At 46.6% G+C, this 16,600-nt stretch overlaps 1 protein-coding gene across 1 annotated transcript in view; it reads left to right on the plus strand.

Annotated features, from left to right (window-relative positions):
• Positions 1-16,600, plus strand: part of DENND2C (DENN domain containing 2C) — a 56,515-nt gene that overhangs the window by 29,811 nt on the left and 10,104 nt on the right. Inside the window, exons 3-13 of the mRNA XM_081864905.1 lie at positions 251-399; positions 1,447-1,553; positions 2,839-3,009; positions 5,966-6,062; positions 6,657-6,701; positions 8,694-8,881; positions 10,798-10,907; positions 12,197-12,266; positions 12,576-12,653; positions 14,974-15,114; positions 15,835-15,983. Of these exons, the coding sequence (XP_081721031.1) occupies positions 251-399; positions 1,447-1,553; positions 2,839-3,009; positions 5,966-6,062; positions 6,657-6,701; positions 8,694-8,881; positions 10,798-10,907; positions 12,197-12,266; positions 12,576-12,653; positions 14,974-15,114; positions 15,835-15,983 (1,305 nt within the window). The remainder of the gene's footprint in view (positions 1-250; positions 400-1,446; positions 1,554-2,838; positions 3,010-5,965; positions 6,063-6,656; positions 6,702-8,693; positions 8,882-10,797; positions 10,908-12,196; positions 12,267-12,575; positions 12,654-14,973; positions 15,115-15,834; positions 15,984-16,600) is intronic.

Here is a 16,600-nt window from a genome sequence, read left to right on the forward strand (position 1 = left end):
ATGTTAAAAATGATCTCACCCCTTTCTATTGTCTTTATACGTTCTGAATGGAGAAGAACTGAAGACAGAGCTGCATAATACTACTTTTTCTAAAAGAGCAGTTTTATGCTGAAAATTCTCCAAAAGGAAAACAAACATTTCAGACAGCTCTAGACAGGGGCAGCAGCCCTTTAACAAAACATAGGAAATGGGCAAGTTATTGCTTGTGAGGCTTGAGTGATGATAAGGCAACTCTATGCTTTGTTTGCAGAAAGTCCTTCGAATTTGAGGACATCCAAGGTTACCGAAACCGGCTAGCAGCCATGGAGTACCAAAAGCTCCATGAAGAATTGAATGGCACCACAAGTGTCCGCCTCTACTGCACGCAATCGGAGGACAACCTCTATGAGGACATTATTGGTATGTTGCAAAGTTCACTTGAAGGAAATGAATTGTACTAGTTTGGAGCTGACCTGTTGAACATGTTTATAGATGCCTGTTTGTAGAGTGATATCAAATACCACTTCTTCTGCAAAACAGCAAATTGAAGAGAAGCGGGTGTGGGGATTTGCAGAGCATCCTGCTGCTTTGTGCTTTCTTCCTCCCCGTTTCCTTTCTATTAGTTCACAAGTAGGCACCCTATGGGCCCTAATGTCATTTTATGCAGCCCCCAAACCTGCTCAAGCTGCCCCATTCTTCCATCGGATCAGAGTTCCTTCAGTCCTGTTCGTTTCCTCCTTATTTTTCCTGTTTTCTTTTTAAGTGTCTCTTCTCCCCCACCCCATTTCTGTGTAGTTTCAGAACAATTTGAAGGGCCACATTTTATTTGATAGAAATAATTGATGTATTCTCAGGAGCCTTTTCCTGGTTGTACAAGCTTTGGGAAAAGGATGTTTTCCTCTCAGCTCTCTAAGAACAAATTGATAGATTTCCGATGTGTATGTGTGGTTTTTTTGTGTTTTTTTTTTTGTTTGTTTGTGTATAGCACACCAAAGCCAAAGAGTAATCATTTTCAAAACAGTAGCTGCATTGGTCTGTTGTACCAAGAAAATCCTGTGCATGACCTTTGACATCTTAATGACAGGTGGGTTGTCCCTCCCACCTGCCAAGTTTTGCCTGTGTGGTTGGGCTTCAACTCCACAGCAGGACTGAACCCGCCCCCCATCAGTGGTGGTGAGCTGAAACCTGCTATCTGCAGCCACTGGCTCTGTGCATGAGTTCCCTGCTACTTGCTTGCGTAGCAGAACAAGGTAGAATTCACCCCCTGCCCATCAGCTGATGGACAGGTGGCTGTGGTTTTGGAAAATGGTCCTTGTGGGCTGAATTGGAACCCCTGGTGGGCCAGGAGTGGCATTTGGGCCAGAGGTTCCACTCCTCTGCTGTAGACATGGTCCCAGTTTGTGCCTTTTGTTGTTGCAAGCATGTTGGTATTCTGCCTCTCTCCTTCACGATACTCCTTTTTCCTAGATCCTGCTAAGGAGAACCTGTATGAAGATATCAAAGTGAAGCCTCTATGGAGGATCCCCTCTACTTGGAAGCTGCCTCCTGCCCGGAGCACCATCAAGCCTCCCAAGGTGAAGGCTCATTTCTCAATGTCTGTTCTCTGCATCCCCACCTAAGGCTGGATTTTGTCCCTGCACCCCACAGGAATTCAGTTGACTAAGATGGAATAAGTTCAGACATGCACAGACTCAGTGGCATTGAGCTAAGTGTTTGAACTGCTTCCACTGAAAAGTTTTGTGTGTTTGGGCTGATGGCAAACCTGTGACACTGTGGCTTTCACCATTGTTGGCAGTTATCAACTGAAGATTGCATGTCTGTGAATTCACCATTAGAGAGTAAAATGCTGCTTTGCTATGCTGTGTTAGCATTAGCTTGATCTCTCCTTGTCCGAAGACAATACTCTGCACTCTTCATGCAGGGAACAAAAGAGGAAGGGGGAAATTTGTGCATGCATGCTGAAGCGCATTCACGATCTGTGGGTTAAGAGCATACCTCCACACACATGCACTAGGGTAGTCTTTTGTGGAGGGGAGCTTGTGCTGCCTGGGGATTAAGCCATATGCCCAGTATCTACAGCACCACAGGGAGCACTGTAGCAGTGCAGGGGAGGCACTTTGTTGCCTAAACATGTGCGCCTGTGCATGCTTCCCTTTTCAGACCTCCTACTCATTGTGCTTTTACCACCTATAACATAGGGAAGTGCATTTGTTCAAGACTGAAAGCTGATGCTTCCTCTTCATCTCTCCCACTTGTGAAGGAATGAGCCTGAGGCACCTTCACAATGCTAGCCTTTCCCATCCTGTGGCCCTCCAGCCCTGAGGTGTTGGTCTTGCTGGCTGGGGCTGATTGGAGTTCCAACAACTTTTGAGGAGCCAAGAAAAGGTGTTGGCAGGCACTTAAAGCCTGTGTCCTTGGTTCCCATTATAACTGACTTGAAATGACACCCACCCCCTGCTTCTCCAGTGACAAAGCAGGAAGATTGTGTTAGCTGCTATTTTGCCCCCAAATGATTTTAGGGGAAGAGGACAGTCACTAAGCTAAACAACTGCTAAATGCACAGGTGTGTAAATTGGGAGAATTGGGCAGGCGGTGGGAGAGGAGGCAGGCCTAATTAGATTTCCCCACTGCTCAACTAAGGGGACTTTTCAGCCTGTGCTCTTCTCCAAACCAGGGATTGTTCCCATGCCTGTTAGACACTTCTACTTCAATGTCACTACCATAAAAAGCAGGCAGCCTGTTTGCAGAATTCTTGTTCATTATTGGTGTCTGCCCACATTCAGCTTAGTGGGAATCACTTTCCTAGTGAAACCTTTTCACTCTCAACCATGTTTTTATTTTATTTTTGGTTTTGTGCAGCTACCCCCGAAGCCACACTTCCTTCACCGCAAAACCTTGGAGCTAAAGACCACAAGGATCTGCCTGCGCGGGAGGCTGCCAAAGGACACAACTCTACCTGTTACGCTGACCGAGTGGAAGTTCTTCAAAGCAGGCGAGGCTGGAAGCAGGAAGAGGAAGAATCTACCTCGGGTGAGGAAGCACGATTCAAAACTTTGAGCCCCCCCCCCCAGGGGGAAAGCAGCAAGAGGAACTAGAGTCTTTTCTTTCTTTCCCTGCTCATGCACCACACCACTCAGCTTTGGGAATGGTCCTGAGCACGAGGAGATCTTCACCCTTCCTCTGCAGCAATGCTGAGCAGTGATTTGAACCTAGTTCAAACCTAGGTGCAAGATTCAGCTAGCTAGTCCTCCTTGTGGAAGCCCATGCCTGAATTAATTTCACTCCTTTGTTTATTTGGATGCTGCTGTCCTGCTGTGCATAGACAGCTATTCAGGCTGATTAGCAAGTGGGCACAGGCAGTATGTGGCAACGTGCAGTTAATACGCAGCTAACCCCCATTCACTTTGGAAGTTTAATTCTGATTTTAAACAAGTGATCAGTGCTGCTTGTAAAGGCTCAATATGACCCTGAGTTCATTTTATTCTGCCTAGACTCGTGTAGCTTATTCCTCTGGAGTGGCTTACTCCGGATTTAACATTTTAACCTCCAAAGTGTTTTGTGGCTTAAAGCTGCTGAGCAGTTTATTAGGAATGAGACAGTTCCATAAAACTTGAATATCATTTTCCTGATGTGTTTCCTGCCGCTCCCTCCCGTGGGTGAGTGAGTAACAGAGATGCATGACTGGTGTAGTCGGCAAACTAAGATTCGCTTCTGATGCTGCCTACGCACTGGAGAAATTGGACTCCTGTCCAGCTAGCGGTCTTTTTATATCACCTCGCATACATCTGTATTTTTAAAAAATCAGTGCACAACACACACCAGTTCTCTTGATAACCCTACAGTACGAAAGCATTGCAAAAAAAGATGTGTTTCAGATATTGTTGTCTAGCTAGGGACCTGAGCAATAAAAGCTCCCAGTTCTGGCATCTACTTTAGGCTAAAGGACTGAGCCAGCCCACGCAGCCTAGTAGAAATCTCTTTCTTCTGTGGCAGAGGGAATTGGGGGTAGGAGGAGGGAAGGCTAGCATATTCCCCAGGCCAGACTTGTTGCCTTTTCCAAGTGTTACACATCAGCATTACTTGGAGTGTGCAAAGATGATTATAAACGTTGTGCCAAGAGGAATGATGAAATGTCCCACATGAGTGCCCTTTGTCAGACAAAGACCCCTAAACAGCCTCCAAACGTAAAGGAGTAATTTACTGACAGGGAAAATGCATGTTGTTCTCTCACTCTGAACTCACAAGATTGCTGGAGTGATGCCCAAACACACTGTGGCAAAGAATCTTGGTCAACCCCACCAGAGAAGCATGTGCTACGTTCCAGCATCCTGACGCCATATCTGCAGCTCTCAACCACTTTTCCTGGGTTCTTGAAGCTGCTGACAAATGTGACAGCCCTGTGACTGCCAGAGTTTGTGGCAGCTGGCTTAGAAAGTGTGGGGTGGGGAAACACATTTCCAAATCACAGTGTTTCCGTGGCAAAAAGCTGTGGAAAGTCTCAGCTACCTGGCATGCACACACCCACCCCTTTCTCCCCTCTGGCATTTTGCATGTTTCGTCTCAACAAACACCAGTGTAACCGGGCTACCATTTCAAAGTGCGAAGTAGCTCTCAGATTAAGATCAAGGCTGGGAAAACTCTGCAGGAGCGGAAGAGAGGCAGGAGGAAATGGATGGAGGAAGTGCAATGCTTCCTGCAAAAGGGCAGCCGTGCCCTCGGGTTGTGCTGCACGCCATTGTGCACCGCCCTGGCCCAGGAGCAGCCGAGCAGATTGCTGCTGCGGTTCCTTCTTCCTCTGCCCGCCTGACCCTGCTTGGGTTGCCGAGGTCAGGGAAAGGGTTGGGACTGTGAGTGGATTTACCTGGCGCTTGCCTCTTGCACTTGTGCATTGCTGGTGGTGATGGGAACGACTGGTCCCCACCCTGTGGCCTGTGCTTGGAATGTCGAATGCATTCTTAAAGCCGGGCAAGAGGGAACTTGGCCTGCGTGCCGCGCCTTTCAGGCAGCAAAGCAGTTCCGCAGGAGATGAGAGCGCCAGCAGGTTATGACTTGACGTGCTGAGCCAAAGAGCTTTCTGTCTGCCTGTGGCTTGAGACACCTGATACTACACATGGAACTGGATGGGCTTGGCTGCTGCTGCCACCACCACTCATCTCTTAGTGCATGTTTTTTTTTAGAACAACATAAAGTAGGTAACTCAAAAAAGGGGCACCCAGTAGCTAAGTGCCTGCCTGCCTCCAGATATGGAACTATGTTCCCCTCTCTTTTATTTGAAGGGTCAGTCCTTCCCTTCATTTCCAGGACCAAACTGTTCCTCAGTCCTGGCAAGGGAGGTCCCTTGGTGCCATTTCCTTGAGAATCTATGGCCCTCCAGACATTGTTGGATCACGGCCAGCAGTATTGCATGAGGGGGCCAGAGCCTCAGTGCTTCCCTCTCAGCAGTAGCACATGAGCAATCAGATTCTAGAATGGTGAACATAGTTGTAATGGAGCATGAATATAGATTTTCATGTTTCTGATCCTCGAAATAGGAACACCTTTGGAAAGCCAACCCAACCTATGTTATGAATCTTGGGTCTGTGTGCATGGAGTTGAATGTGCCTTTGCTCAAGACTGTAGATGTAACAAACACTTCATGCTACAGAGTACTGTGGGAAGTTCTCTAGTGGCCCACAGTTTTCACTTCTCCCTGTGACCTGGTCCCAAGATCAGGCCCATGTCAGGACTCCTAATGGCATGTATAGCCAGTGTCCATATACATCCCTTGTTATCCTTTTCAATTACACGTTTGTATGTTTCTTCCGGATGCCAGATGATTCAGTTTGCCTTCTAGATGGATCAGATCATCGTTGACATGGGTTTGGTAGCTGCCCACCTCAAAATTTTCCAACATGGCTCTGTGAATGGCCAGCTTTTACAGTCCTTGCCTGGATATTTGGGAGACATGTGGCCCCTCTTGATTTCCACTTTGTTTTTTGGGTTTCAGCTTGTGTTGAAGATTCAGGAAATCTTTGACTCCAAACGAGGGAAGAAGAGGGTGAAGTTGGTGGCCCAGACAGGAAAAGAAGTTTCTCCAGCCAGAGGTATAGATTTTGAGTTATGTAAAGTTCTACTAGTCAGATATCCAAACATTGGTGGGGATAAGCATGTAATTGCCAACTCTTGAGTATTGATTATGTTTAATATGTGCTTACTCCTTTTTTATCCTGCCCTTCCTCTAATGACCTTAGGATAATGTAGAAGGTTCTGTACTAAAATTGCAGAAGAATAAAGTAGTCCCTGGTTTTTCAAAAACTGTGCTACTACGTTTTTCTATGCGACTTTTCTTCCTGGCATGTGCTGAATTGCCTAGTAAAGAGCCATGTGTTCTTTGTGTGACCTGCATTTTGCAAATCAGCATTGTCAAGTTGCCTAGCAGTGCTAAACAATTTATGGTGATGCTTCCTTACATTGCACAACATGGAAGATGCCTCCTCGAAACCATATGATGAGTTTTATTTGCTTTGTTTAACACTTGGAGTGTGTGTGGCAGCAGATGCTTTTGCCAGATGTTGCACCTGTGCCCAGCTTTTGGTGCCCTTAGGCCCATGATGGGTCATCAGCACGTCAATTGCCTTCCAGCATTTCCTATTCCCACCCAGCTGGCAAATTCTGATGGAAATTCTCTATCGTTTCAGGTGAAACCAATGGGTATGACAGTGAACCGGAGAATCTGCCAAAAAGTGAGTGAGTCACAAGGGCTGAGCCAGCTCATGGGGCATAATTATAGCTGCTGGATCACCTGCTGGTATATTTACTAGAAATGGCCAGCCTGCATATAGCTTCTGTGAACCATTTAAGTATTTGGAATATTGACCATTTGTTTGTGGCAAAATGGGCTCACTATGAATGCTTAGAGCTGGGATGGGAAGCTGTGGCCTTCTGGATGTTGTTACCTCCAGCCAGGTTGGCCATCAGGGATGGTGGCAGCTGTAGACCATTAACAACTGGAGGGCCACCCGTTCCCCATTCCTGGCTGCTTGTGGAGCTCAGGGAATGCATATTTCTTCCAGCACCTGGGAGAGCATAGCTTGCTTGGGAGCTATGTCTACTAAAACTTTGGCATGAGGACTTCATGCCTAGGATCCCAGTGAAGGGAATAAAGGATTGGGGTGACTGACAGGAAAAAAAATATCTGGAGGAAGTGGGCATGTTTAGAGCTTTCAAACTGTGTCCTCATGAACTCTGGAGTTCCAGTTGCTTGATGGGAAAATCAGCAACTATGGAAGGCTTTCTTGAAAGACAGCCTGTCTGTCATTATTACTATTTTCTTGCAAAGGGTAGCCTCTCCCTAGTGACTGTTTGACATGTTCTAGGGCACATTTGATTTTTACAGGGCAACAGCAAAGCCCAACAAGCTTAGCTGTTGCTCCGCATAAACCTTGAAAGTGGACCAGAATCCTCTGAGAAACCTGGTAATCCCATGGCAGGCATGAATGGGTGTTGCTGCACATGAGCCACTGTGGAATGAGTTCACTCAAAGGAGGGAGGTTTCCCCTCAAAAAACCCAACTCTTTTAGGGAATAGATTCCATCCAAAGCAGTTGTGTCCTTTTCCAAAGGTGAAGAGAAGACATCCGTAAAGAAAAAGGTTAGAGTTAGGGCATCTAGATGCTGCAGAGGCTGCTTCTCTCCAGTTCCATGGTGCTACGAAGTAGTCACTGAACTTCTTGTGGTAAAATATATTAAGAGGCTGTTCACACGCCCCTCCCAAAGGCATCTCCAGTGTCGCCTCTTTAGCCCATTCATTTCTGTACTCTGTATGGTCCTGCAAGATTGTGAAACGCCCTTTGCTGGGAAAAAAGGAGTGAGATTATACATAATGAGTTTGGCCCTTTATCCCAGGCTTGCATATAAGCACTGGAGGAAGAACAACTAGAGCAACAGGCTCCAAACTGGATCTGTGTCATGACTCATCTGCTCTAGCTGGCACCGGTGGCTCTGGACACACCAGCATTTCCTGCTCTCCATGCCTGCAAAGCTTTGCCTGTAGCCCAGCACGGACACACTTCAGTAGTACCCACCAATGTCAAGTCATGTCTCCATCCATCCTGCAAACTGTCTTGTGTGGGCACTCAGATCAGCACCCTCTCTTAGGTGCTAGAGTTGGGAAGGGAAGACATTACAGTCAGGTTTGGAATAAAGGAAGTGTGACTTAGGCATGAAGCCTAAGTCACTGCAGTTGGTGCAGTTTTGAATACTGCTCCAATCCCATTCAGAATGGGATGCTTTGTGATAGCTTACTGTGGTGTTCTGTCCCTGTAGCATTCAGATGTTAGTATGATTTGCCTCAGATTGGGCAGCGTAGCTAATTTGCTACCAAGCTGTCTCTTGCTTACTGCTCCTCCCAACCTTTACTGGTATGCGGGAGAACAGAGCTTGCCTTGTTCTTAAGTTTAGCTTTGACCATCTGCATGACCTTGAGTAAATTCCCTAATCCAGGCCAGGTCAATGTATTGCCCTCCAAATGTGTGTCCAACTACAGCTCCCATAATCCTTGAGCTTTGGCCATGCTGGGTGGGACTGATGGGAGATGGAGTTCGGCAAGAACTGGATGGCACCATGTTGGCTAATCTGCCCCTAACCCTTCAACCTTCTTCCTCTCTGTTGCTGCCTCCCCTTCCTTCACTCAGGATAAAAGGCTTTAGCAGTTAAGAGTTCATTTGTCTATCTTAGGTCGCCATAAGCGCCTGCTGCAGGTACAGGCTCAGTCCAAGAGAAATCCACACTACCAGACTCTGGAGCGGGACCTCATCGAGTTCCAGGAGCAGCAGCTCTTTGAGCTCTTTGTGGTGGTGTCACTACAGAAGAAGCCATCAGATGCAACATACACCCCACAGATTATACAGCAGTTTCCTAGCAAGGTGAGTGGCATAGCAATGCGGACATCTGTCTCCATTGTCCAAAGCTTAATGTTATTATATGCACTATGAGCCCCGTTGCTCTTGTCATAGCAGTATAATACACACTGAGATGAATAGAAGCACCAATACACTAGCTTGTGAGTCCTTAGTTGACGTTTTTGTATCTCTTAAAATAATTCCACTGTGTAGTCTCAGTGACTTGTAAGGGAATGAGACTTATCAAAGGCCCATAGTGCACTGGGCGACTGAGATTGATTTTGTGGCAGTCATCGGGCTTTGTCCTAGGGCCCCTCAGGAAGTGGAGCATCCTTGGAGCCTAATTGCATTTCATATGCAAAATATGTGCAAAAAGCTGCTTTTCCTTAAAAAATGCAGCTTCAGGAGGGAGATGCAAACTACACCATTTCCCTATAAACCTCTATAAATCTTTGTCTATCTGTAAGTGATGTTTTAACCCAACCTTTCAGTTTTATTTCTAAAACACTCAAAGATGGCCTACATCGCCTAAAATAAATTGAACCTCCAAAATACATATCCTGTGGGGTTTAAAATGCATGCTTGCTTCCTCAAAAGTACATCTGGAATCTGACAGAGGTATTGCGATGCAAGCAGCTTGGATGGAGAATTGACTTGGGGACAGAGAAAGGGTTAAATTCTCCCTCTCTGGTTCCACCCCCCTCCCAGTCCAAAACTCCTGCCTAAGAAAAGCAACCATTGGGCTTTACATGTTACATGCATTGGGGAGCAACATGTATTCCTGTCCTCTGGGTGAAACATTGCCTGCTGGATTGTGGTCTAGAGGAAATACCCAAGTGCTGACCTGGCTGGCTGTGCCCAAGCCCCTGTGCAAAATCTGGGCTTGAAGATTGCTCAGCTCTTTGCCAGAGAGCCAGAAAAGAAGCTCAGCTTTGTTTGGGCAAAACATGCACCAGTTTCTAGTGCTGAGCTGCTGGGGGCAGCCCACAGACAGAGAGAGGAAGTGCAACTGAGTTTTAATGGTAATCCCAGAGCAGCGCTGACTTCATCTGGTTGCTGTTGATAACAAAAACAGGGAGGGGGATGTGTTGGCCTACATTGCTCAGGAGGCAGAGTGAGCCTCCCATGACCTCTGTGTGTGTGTTTTCTCTTTGTGCCACTGCTGACAAAGTGGATGGCGCCTTGCCAGTCTGCTAGCCTTCCCTCTGCCTGGGAGATATTTGGTAGGATGTTAACAAGATTTGCACGGGAGGGTCTTTGAGGCTGGGATCCAGCAGGAAACATTGCCCTAGTAATTACGAGGCAATGATTATAATATGAGCACAGTGATTACAGGCTATCGCCAGCTCCGAAAATAGTGCTGTTTCCAAACAATGTGCCAGTCACTCCCTTGCATGGGAGTCTGCAGCGAAGCAAAGCTCCTGGAAAGCCTTTACTAGTCTCAACAGTAAAGCAAGCTAGACTGGAGTGGGCAGGGGTGTGTTCTTTTTCCAATGAAGGCCATGCTGTAAATTAATCAGGAAATAGCAAGGCATGTATATATTAATATGCCTATTTATTATTATTATTATTATACACTCTGTTTTCTGATATTTTAATTGAGCGCTGCTTTGGAAACATTTGTTGCAAATTGGTTAATGAATTCTGAAGGAAATCAGTAACCTGCATACTCTTACTGCAGAATTGATCTGATCATACCTGGAAACTGTTCCTCTGCCTTTGAAAAATTGTAACTTATTTTTATTTGGGGGAGTGGGGTACCCTTTTCAAGGTATTCAAGTCAAAAGCAGCTCTTGGAGGAGAGGAGAGGATGAAAAATTGATGTGGGAGCAGGGCTGGTGTTAGTATGCTTGGAGGATAGTTCCCCATGTCTGCACCCAGAGAGAAACTGTTTGCTTGCCTGGCTGTGTTCAGTGACGTGGCGTGTGTTCCCTCTGCAGCCTGACCACCCCTTTCGGCAGTCTAAGGACACTGAAGAGAGGCTAAAGGTCATCCCCAAATTCTGTTTTCCTGACCCCAAAGACTGGTGCCCGACATCAGAGTCAAAGAGGTGAGAGACTGTAAAATGGATTGTTTTTATTTAGCGAGGATCTAGGCTAAGAACTGGATTACTTGGGAGCAGCAGTGGGGAACTGGACCTAGCTAGTGGGCCTGGGTCTGACCTCCTCTAACCCTTGTGTGGCATTTTGACAGATCGGTGTGGCTACCAAACTGTCAATTACCCAATGTCACCATGACATCAGGCATAGCATTTTCATTGCCAGCATGGCCAAAGCACAGCAGGCTTATTGTTGATGCCTTCACACCCCACTTCCTTTGCCCAGGAGATTTGAAATCAGTTTGCAAAGGCACAGGGGTCTAGAGGCGCCTATGATCAGTAGGTCAGCAGCACCTTACAATCCATCCTTTCGGCAGGAAACCGCCCCACACCCGATGTCACTTCCTCTTGAACTTCCAGTGCTTAATGAAGCCTTTTTTCTTCATTTCCAGCAGGCTTCTAAACTGAATTCTGATATTACAAATTTAACACATTCTTAGTCTTATTGCATTGGGTCTCCTGTACACCGACCACTTGGAGATGACTGATTAAGTGGTATACAAATTGTTCAAGTACAGAAACAAATGATGACAACAGGTGTTGGGCATGACTTATGGGAAATGGTCTTGCAGGCCCGAGGTCCCTTGCTGCTGCTTGGGAGGTTTTCCATCTCTTAGAGTATCTCTTGTTGAGGGCTGAATAGTGACCCTGGGAGTAGAAGTGATTAGCATTGAGGGGTGGGGTTGGTTGCCCTTGGTAAGGGCAACATGTCTCCCCTTTCACGTGGTTTTGCAGCTCTCAGACTGAGATGCGTTAGGAAGCGTGTCCTTTTGGCTAGTTGAAGAAATTGATTTGATTTTTAATTTTATTTTAAAAGATACCCTACCTTGAAAATAGTGTTTAAAAGCACAAACAAAACTACAACCCTTTAGCAATCTTTTTATTTGCTTGTTACTTTCTGTCCACTCTTCCCCCAATTCACTGCAGTTTCGCAGTGACCTAGATATTGCTGACCATGAACTGCTTACCTACCCCAGTGGGACCCTTGCAAACAAGGGTGGGATAAGGAGGTAATCTCTTGGCGGCCAGTTCTGGTCATTTCTGGGTGGGTGGAGATCTTGGAAGGCAGCACACTGATGAAATATCTGCTGTAAACAGATTTAGGAACTGGACAAGCGCTGTGTCATTTGTGCCCAGCAGTGAAATTCACGTTGTGAAGATGGGGCCCTCTGCAGGGTAGGCTAACTCCTGCTGTGCTCACTCAGTAAACATGGCAATCTACTTTTTTCTCTCTTTCCCAGCGAAACGTTTTCCTTTGTGCTGACTGGTGAGGATGGCAGCCGCTGGTTCGGATATTGCAAGAAGCTCCTGGTAAGTAGCTCCCTGTCTTGGATGCTAGCATGAAAGCTCTGCAGCTGCAGGTGAAGGATGAGTGCATGTCCACAGTCCTGTGGCTTTGAGTGCCACTGCAGTGGCTAGCAGGCTATATGCCTGAGCAGCTTCAAATAATTTTTAAGGCTGGCATATTGAAGGAAAAGGAGGGTGGAGGGAAGATGCACTATTTAGAAGCTGAAACCAGGGATGCTCAGGTGACAGTAGGGTAAGAGATCCTTAGCAGTCTGGCCATCTTGCATGTTCCACTGCTTTGCACCTAAAGGTCTGCTCTTGTCACCTTTTTAGCCAGAAGGGAAAGGCAAACGACTGCCTGAGGTATACTGCATGGTGAGTCGCCTCGGCTGCTTCAACCTTTTCTCTAAGGTGAGTGGGTTGCCCTGGACCTCATAGAGAAAGTGGTAAAATGCCTTTCTAGGGTTGCTGTTGGTTGTTGGGATGGCACATATTTTCACAGCACTTCCGACCAGGGTGGGGAGCCTGTGGCTCTACAGCAGTTAGTTGCACTCCATCTGCTCCAGCCAGCAGGGCCAGGCCAGGGATGATGGGAGCTGTAGTCCAGCAGCATCTGCAGGGCTACAGGCTCCCCAGCGCTGTAGTAAAAGAAATGAGGGGAAGGGTTGGATCTTAATGCACCTTTAGTGGGGTGGAAGCAAAATCAGCACCAGTAAAGGTTAATCCAAAGCCAACCCCGCTTTCCCCAGCCCCCAGAGTTGTGGCTGGAAAGGATGTGGTCTCTTGATTTAAAGAAGCTCTTAAGAAACAAGGTTTCAGTTCCCTTCTTACTGGAAGAGAAGGGTAGTGCTTTGAGGAAGACAGCAGAGAAAACTGCCTTGCTGGCTGCAGACTGGCAAAATGACAATAATTCGTTCAACGTGGTTTGTAATGTATTCTGAAGAGACTTCATCACATAACAGCTTGTTGCTTGTCATTCATTTCATTTTCAAATATTAAATTTGTATACTGCCCTTCATCTGAAGATCACAACATAAAAGTACAACATGAGAACACAAAATACATAACAAAACAAAACAAATTTTAAAGGACACGTTTTAAAGGACATAGAATGTTATGGGCCTGGTTATAGGGAAACGTTTTTGCCTGGTGCCTAAAGATACATAATGAAAGCGCCAGGCAAACCCCCCAGGAAAGAGCATTCCACAAATGGGGAGCCACTGCAGAAAAGGCCTGTTCTTGTGCTGCCACCCTCTGGACCTCTTGCGGAGGAAGCGCACAAAGAAGGGTCTCAGATGGTGATCTCAGGGTCTGGGTCAGTTTATAAGGGGACAGGCGGTCCTCGAGGCACTGCAGCCCTGAGCCATTTAAGACTTTATAGGTCAAAACCAGAACTCTGATTCACGTCCTCCTTCATTATACGTAGTCGCTGTGGCATTGCCAAACTGATCTGTGAGATTTGCACAAGGCATCCTGATTGTTTGCCAGCAGCTCCTTTTGGACTTCCCATAGGCAACTAACCATAATGGCTATGTTCTGCCTCCGGTGTCAGAGGCAGTATATCTCTGAATGCCAGTTCCTGGGAATCAAAGGTGGGGAAAGTGCTGTTGTGCTCATGTTTCATTTGTGGGCTTCTCACAGGCATCTGGTTGACCCCCGTGAGAGAAAGATGGGCCATTGGTCTCATCCAGCAAGGCAGTTCTTAGGTTTGTTTTCGAAAAACTGTTAACTGCTCTCTGCAATATTATCAGTCATATAAAGGAATGTATAACTGAACATTAACATTTAATAGCATTTCAATTTTAAGCATCTTTTGGCCTTCTCTTTGAACCATTTACATCCTCCATGCACCATATTGATGGATTTTAGGTGTGACTTCATGAGCAAGGAGGAAATGCACACTCATTGTTTTTTGTAGGATTAGGGGGTTGAACTGGATCTGCTTTGGCCCCAGGGTAAAACTGCCTCCGCCTCATTTGTCTTGAGATGCCCAGTGTAACATATACAGTAAGATCTCAGATCTCATTACATGATCAGTATTACTCCAAGCACACTAGCCGCCACTTAGAAAAGTGAAAGAGACAGCCAAGGAAAACAAATGGGTTGTGTGCGCATTTAAATATGCAATTACGCGACTTAACAAAGTATTGTGAAGGAAGCGTAGGCGGCTGGAGTCTGGAAGAATGCTGACAACAAACTTTGAAAGTGGCTCACAATGAGCTAGGGGAGGTGAAGGAATGAGGAATTGAATGTGAGGAAGGTGGAATTGGGGGGGGGGTGCATCTAGGGGTGTGTCCTGGGTGGGTGGGATCCGCCCACTTGGTGACACGGTGACTTACTCACTTACTCACTTTTCTGGTGAATTAACTTGGAAAACTGGTTTCTCTGGATGGTTGTGCCATTACAATGAAGGACACATCTGTGCTGGGGGAGGGAAATGAATGTGCCTTTATATCATGTGCTAATAACACAGCACATCTTACGAGAGGACATCAGCTGAAGTGTCAATCGTTTCTGCTTTCATAGAATAATAGAGTTGGAAGGGATCCTGAGAATAATCTAGTCCGACCCCCTGTGATGCAGGAATGTGGAACTGTCCCTTGTGGGGATCAAAACTGCAATCTTGGTGCTCTAAGCATTACACTATAACCAGCTGAGCTATCCAGCTGCTTCTCACTTGTGTTGCGGCCAGGAAGAACCAGTCTTGTAACAGTAAATTCTTCTCATGCAGATATTGGATGAAGTGGAGAAGAGGCGTGAGATGTCCCCAGCCCTGGTGCACCCATTCATGCGCAGTGTCATGGAGGCACCGTTCCCTGCTCCTGGGCGCACTATCACTGTGAAGAGTTTCCTGCCGGGAGCAGGAAATGAGGTAATGGCAAAAGGCATTGTTGCCTAGCAAAGGCGTGAGGAATGATTGCAGTAGGAACCCGGGGGAAGGCTTTTTTCACTGCCCAGAATGTGCAAGTCATGAAGCAATTTCCAGAGGGTTGCTGAGTTGCTGTCATCCTTTATCTGTCCTTTTGGGACACAATTCAGAGCTTGCCAAGTCTATGAGCACACACCTAAGTAAATGCATGAGCGGAACAACTTCCATTTGCACAGTGGGACTTCCCTTCCCCTTTGTGCACCCCTTTAAATCTGTTCTGGGGGTTCCCCCAACCCTCGTATCAGATTTGGGGATGGCATAGTGCATGTGTGGAGGGAGAAGAGGAAGCCATTCTGCTCCTATAATTATTTAACTGAATACAGTCGTACCTTGGTTGTCAAACGCCTTGGTACTTGAATGTTCTGGCTCCCGAACACCGCAAACCTGGGAGTGAGTGTTCTGGTTTGTGAACGTTTTTGGGAAGCTGAACGTCTGGCGCAGCTTCCGCGGCTTCCGATTGGGTGCAGGAAGCTCCTGCAGCCAATCGGAAGCTGCGCCTTGGTTTTCGAACCGTTCCGGGAGTTGAATGGACTCCCAGAACGGATTAAGTTCGACAACCAAGGTACCACTGTACCACCTCAACATTTTGGGTTTCAAGAGAGAACACAACAACAAAATAGCTCAGTTCTTGTCCATAACTCATTTACAATTGTCTGCTCTCAGGTAATTGAGCTTTGCCGTCCCCTGGACTCGCGTCTGGAACATGTCGACTTTGAATGCCTGTTTAAGTGCCTCAGCGTCTCTCATTTGATCCAAGTCTGCGCTTCTCTCCTGCTGGAAAGGAGGGTGATCTTTGTTGCTGACAATTTGAGGTGAGACTGAAATGACAAGTCCCCTGCCTGGCTTGGCAAGATCTTCGTGTGCGTGTGTTTCCCCCCGCCCTTTCTGAACCTTCCATGCCACAAAATCATTGCAACTTTTCTTGTTAATGCATATGTAGACTATCATCATCATCCAAATTCAGCCACCATAAAATGCAAACTCTGGAAACGTGAAGCAGATATTCATGAATTACTGGGGGGAAAGACTATTGGTCTACCTTTACATAAGGTGTAGCTTGCATGGAACCTGACACCAAAATCTGGAATTGCAGGGCCAGCTGGGGAAGGGCTGTAGATCAGCAGTTGAGCACCTGCTTTGCATGCAGAAGGTCCCAGGTTCAATCCCTGCCATCTCCAATCTTGTCTGAAATGCTGGAGAGCTGCTGCCAGTCAGTGCAGGCAAAGCTTAGCTAGATGGACCAGTCGTCTGACTTGGTATAAAGCAGCTTCCTATATTCCTATGCTTCTTCGTACTTGGGAAAAGTGCATTACACAGTCATCTTGGAACTGTACAACTTCATAATTGTGGTGGGAGATAGCATGTGTGAATTTTCCTCCATAAAAAACGAATTGCACTTAGAAGACTTTCATACCATGGAAAAACCTGT

The sequence above is a fragment of the Podarcis erhardii genome, assembly GCF_964252035.2.
Source record: "Podarcis erhardii genome assembly, chromosome: 6".
Classification (NCBI taxonomy): Eukaryota; Metazoa; Chordata; class Lepidosauria; order Squamata; family Lacertidae; genus Podarcis; species Podarcis erhardii.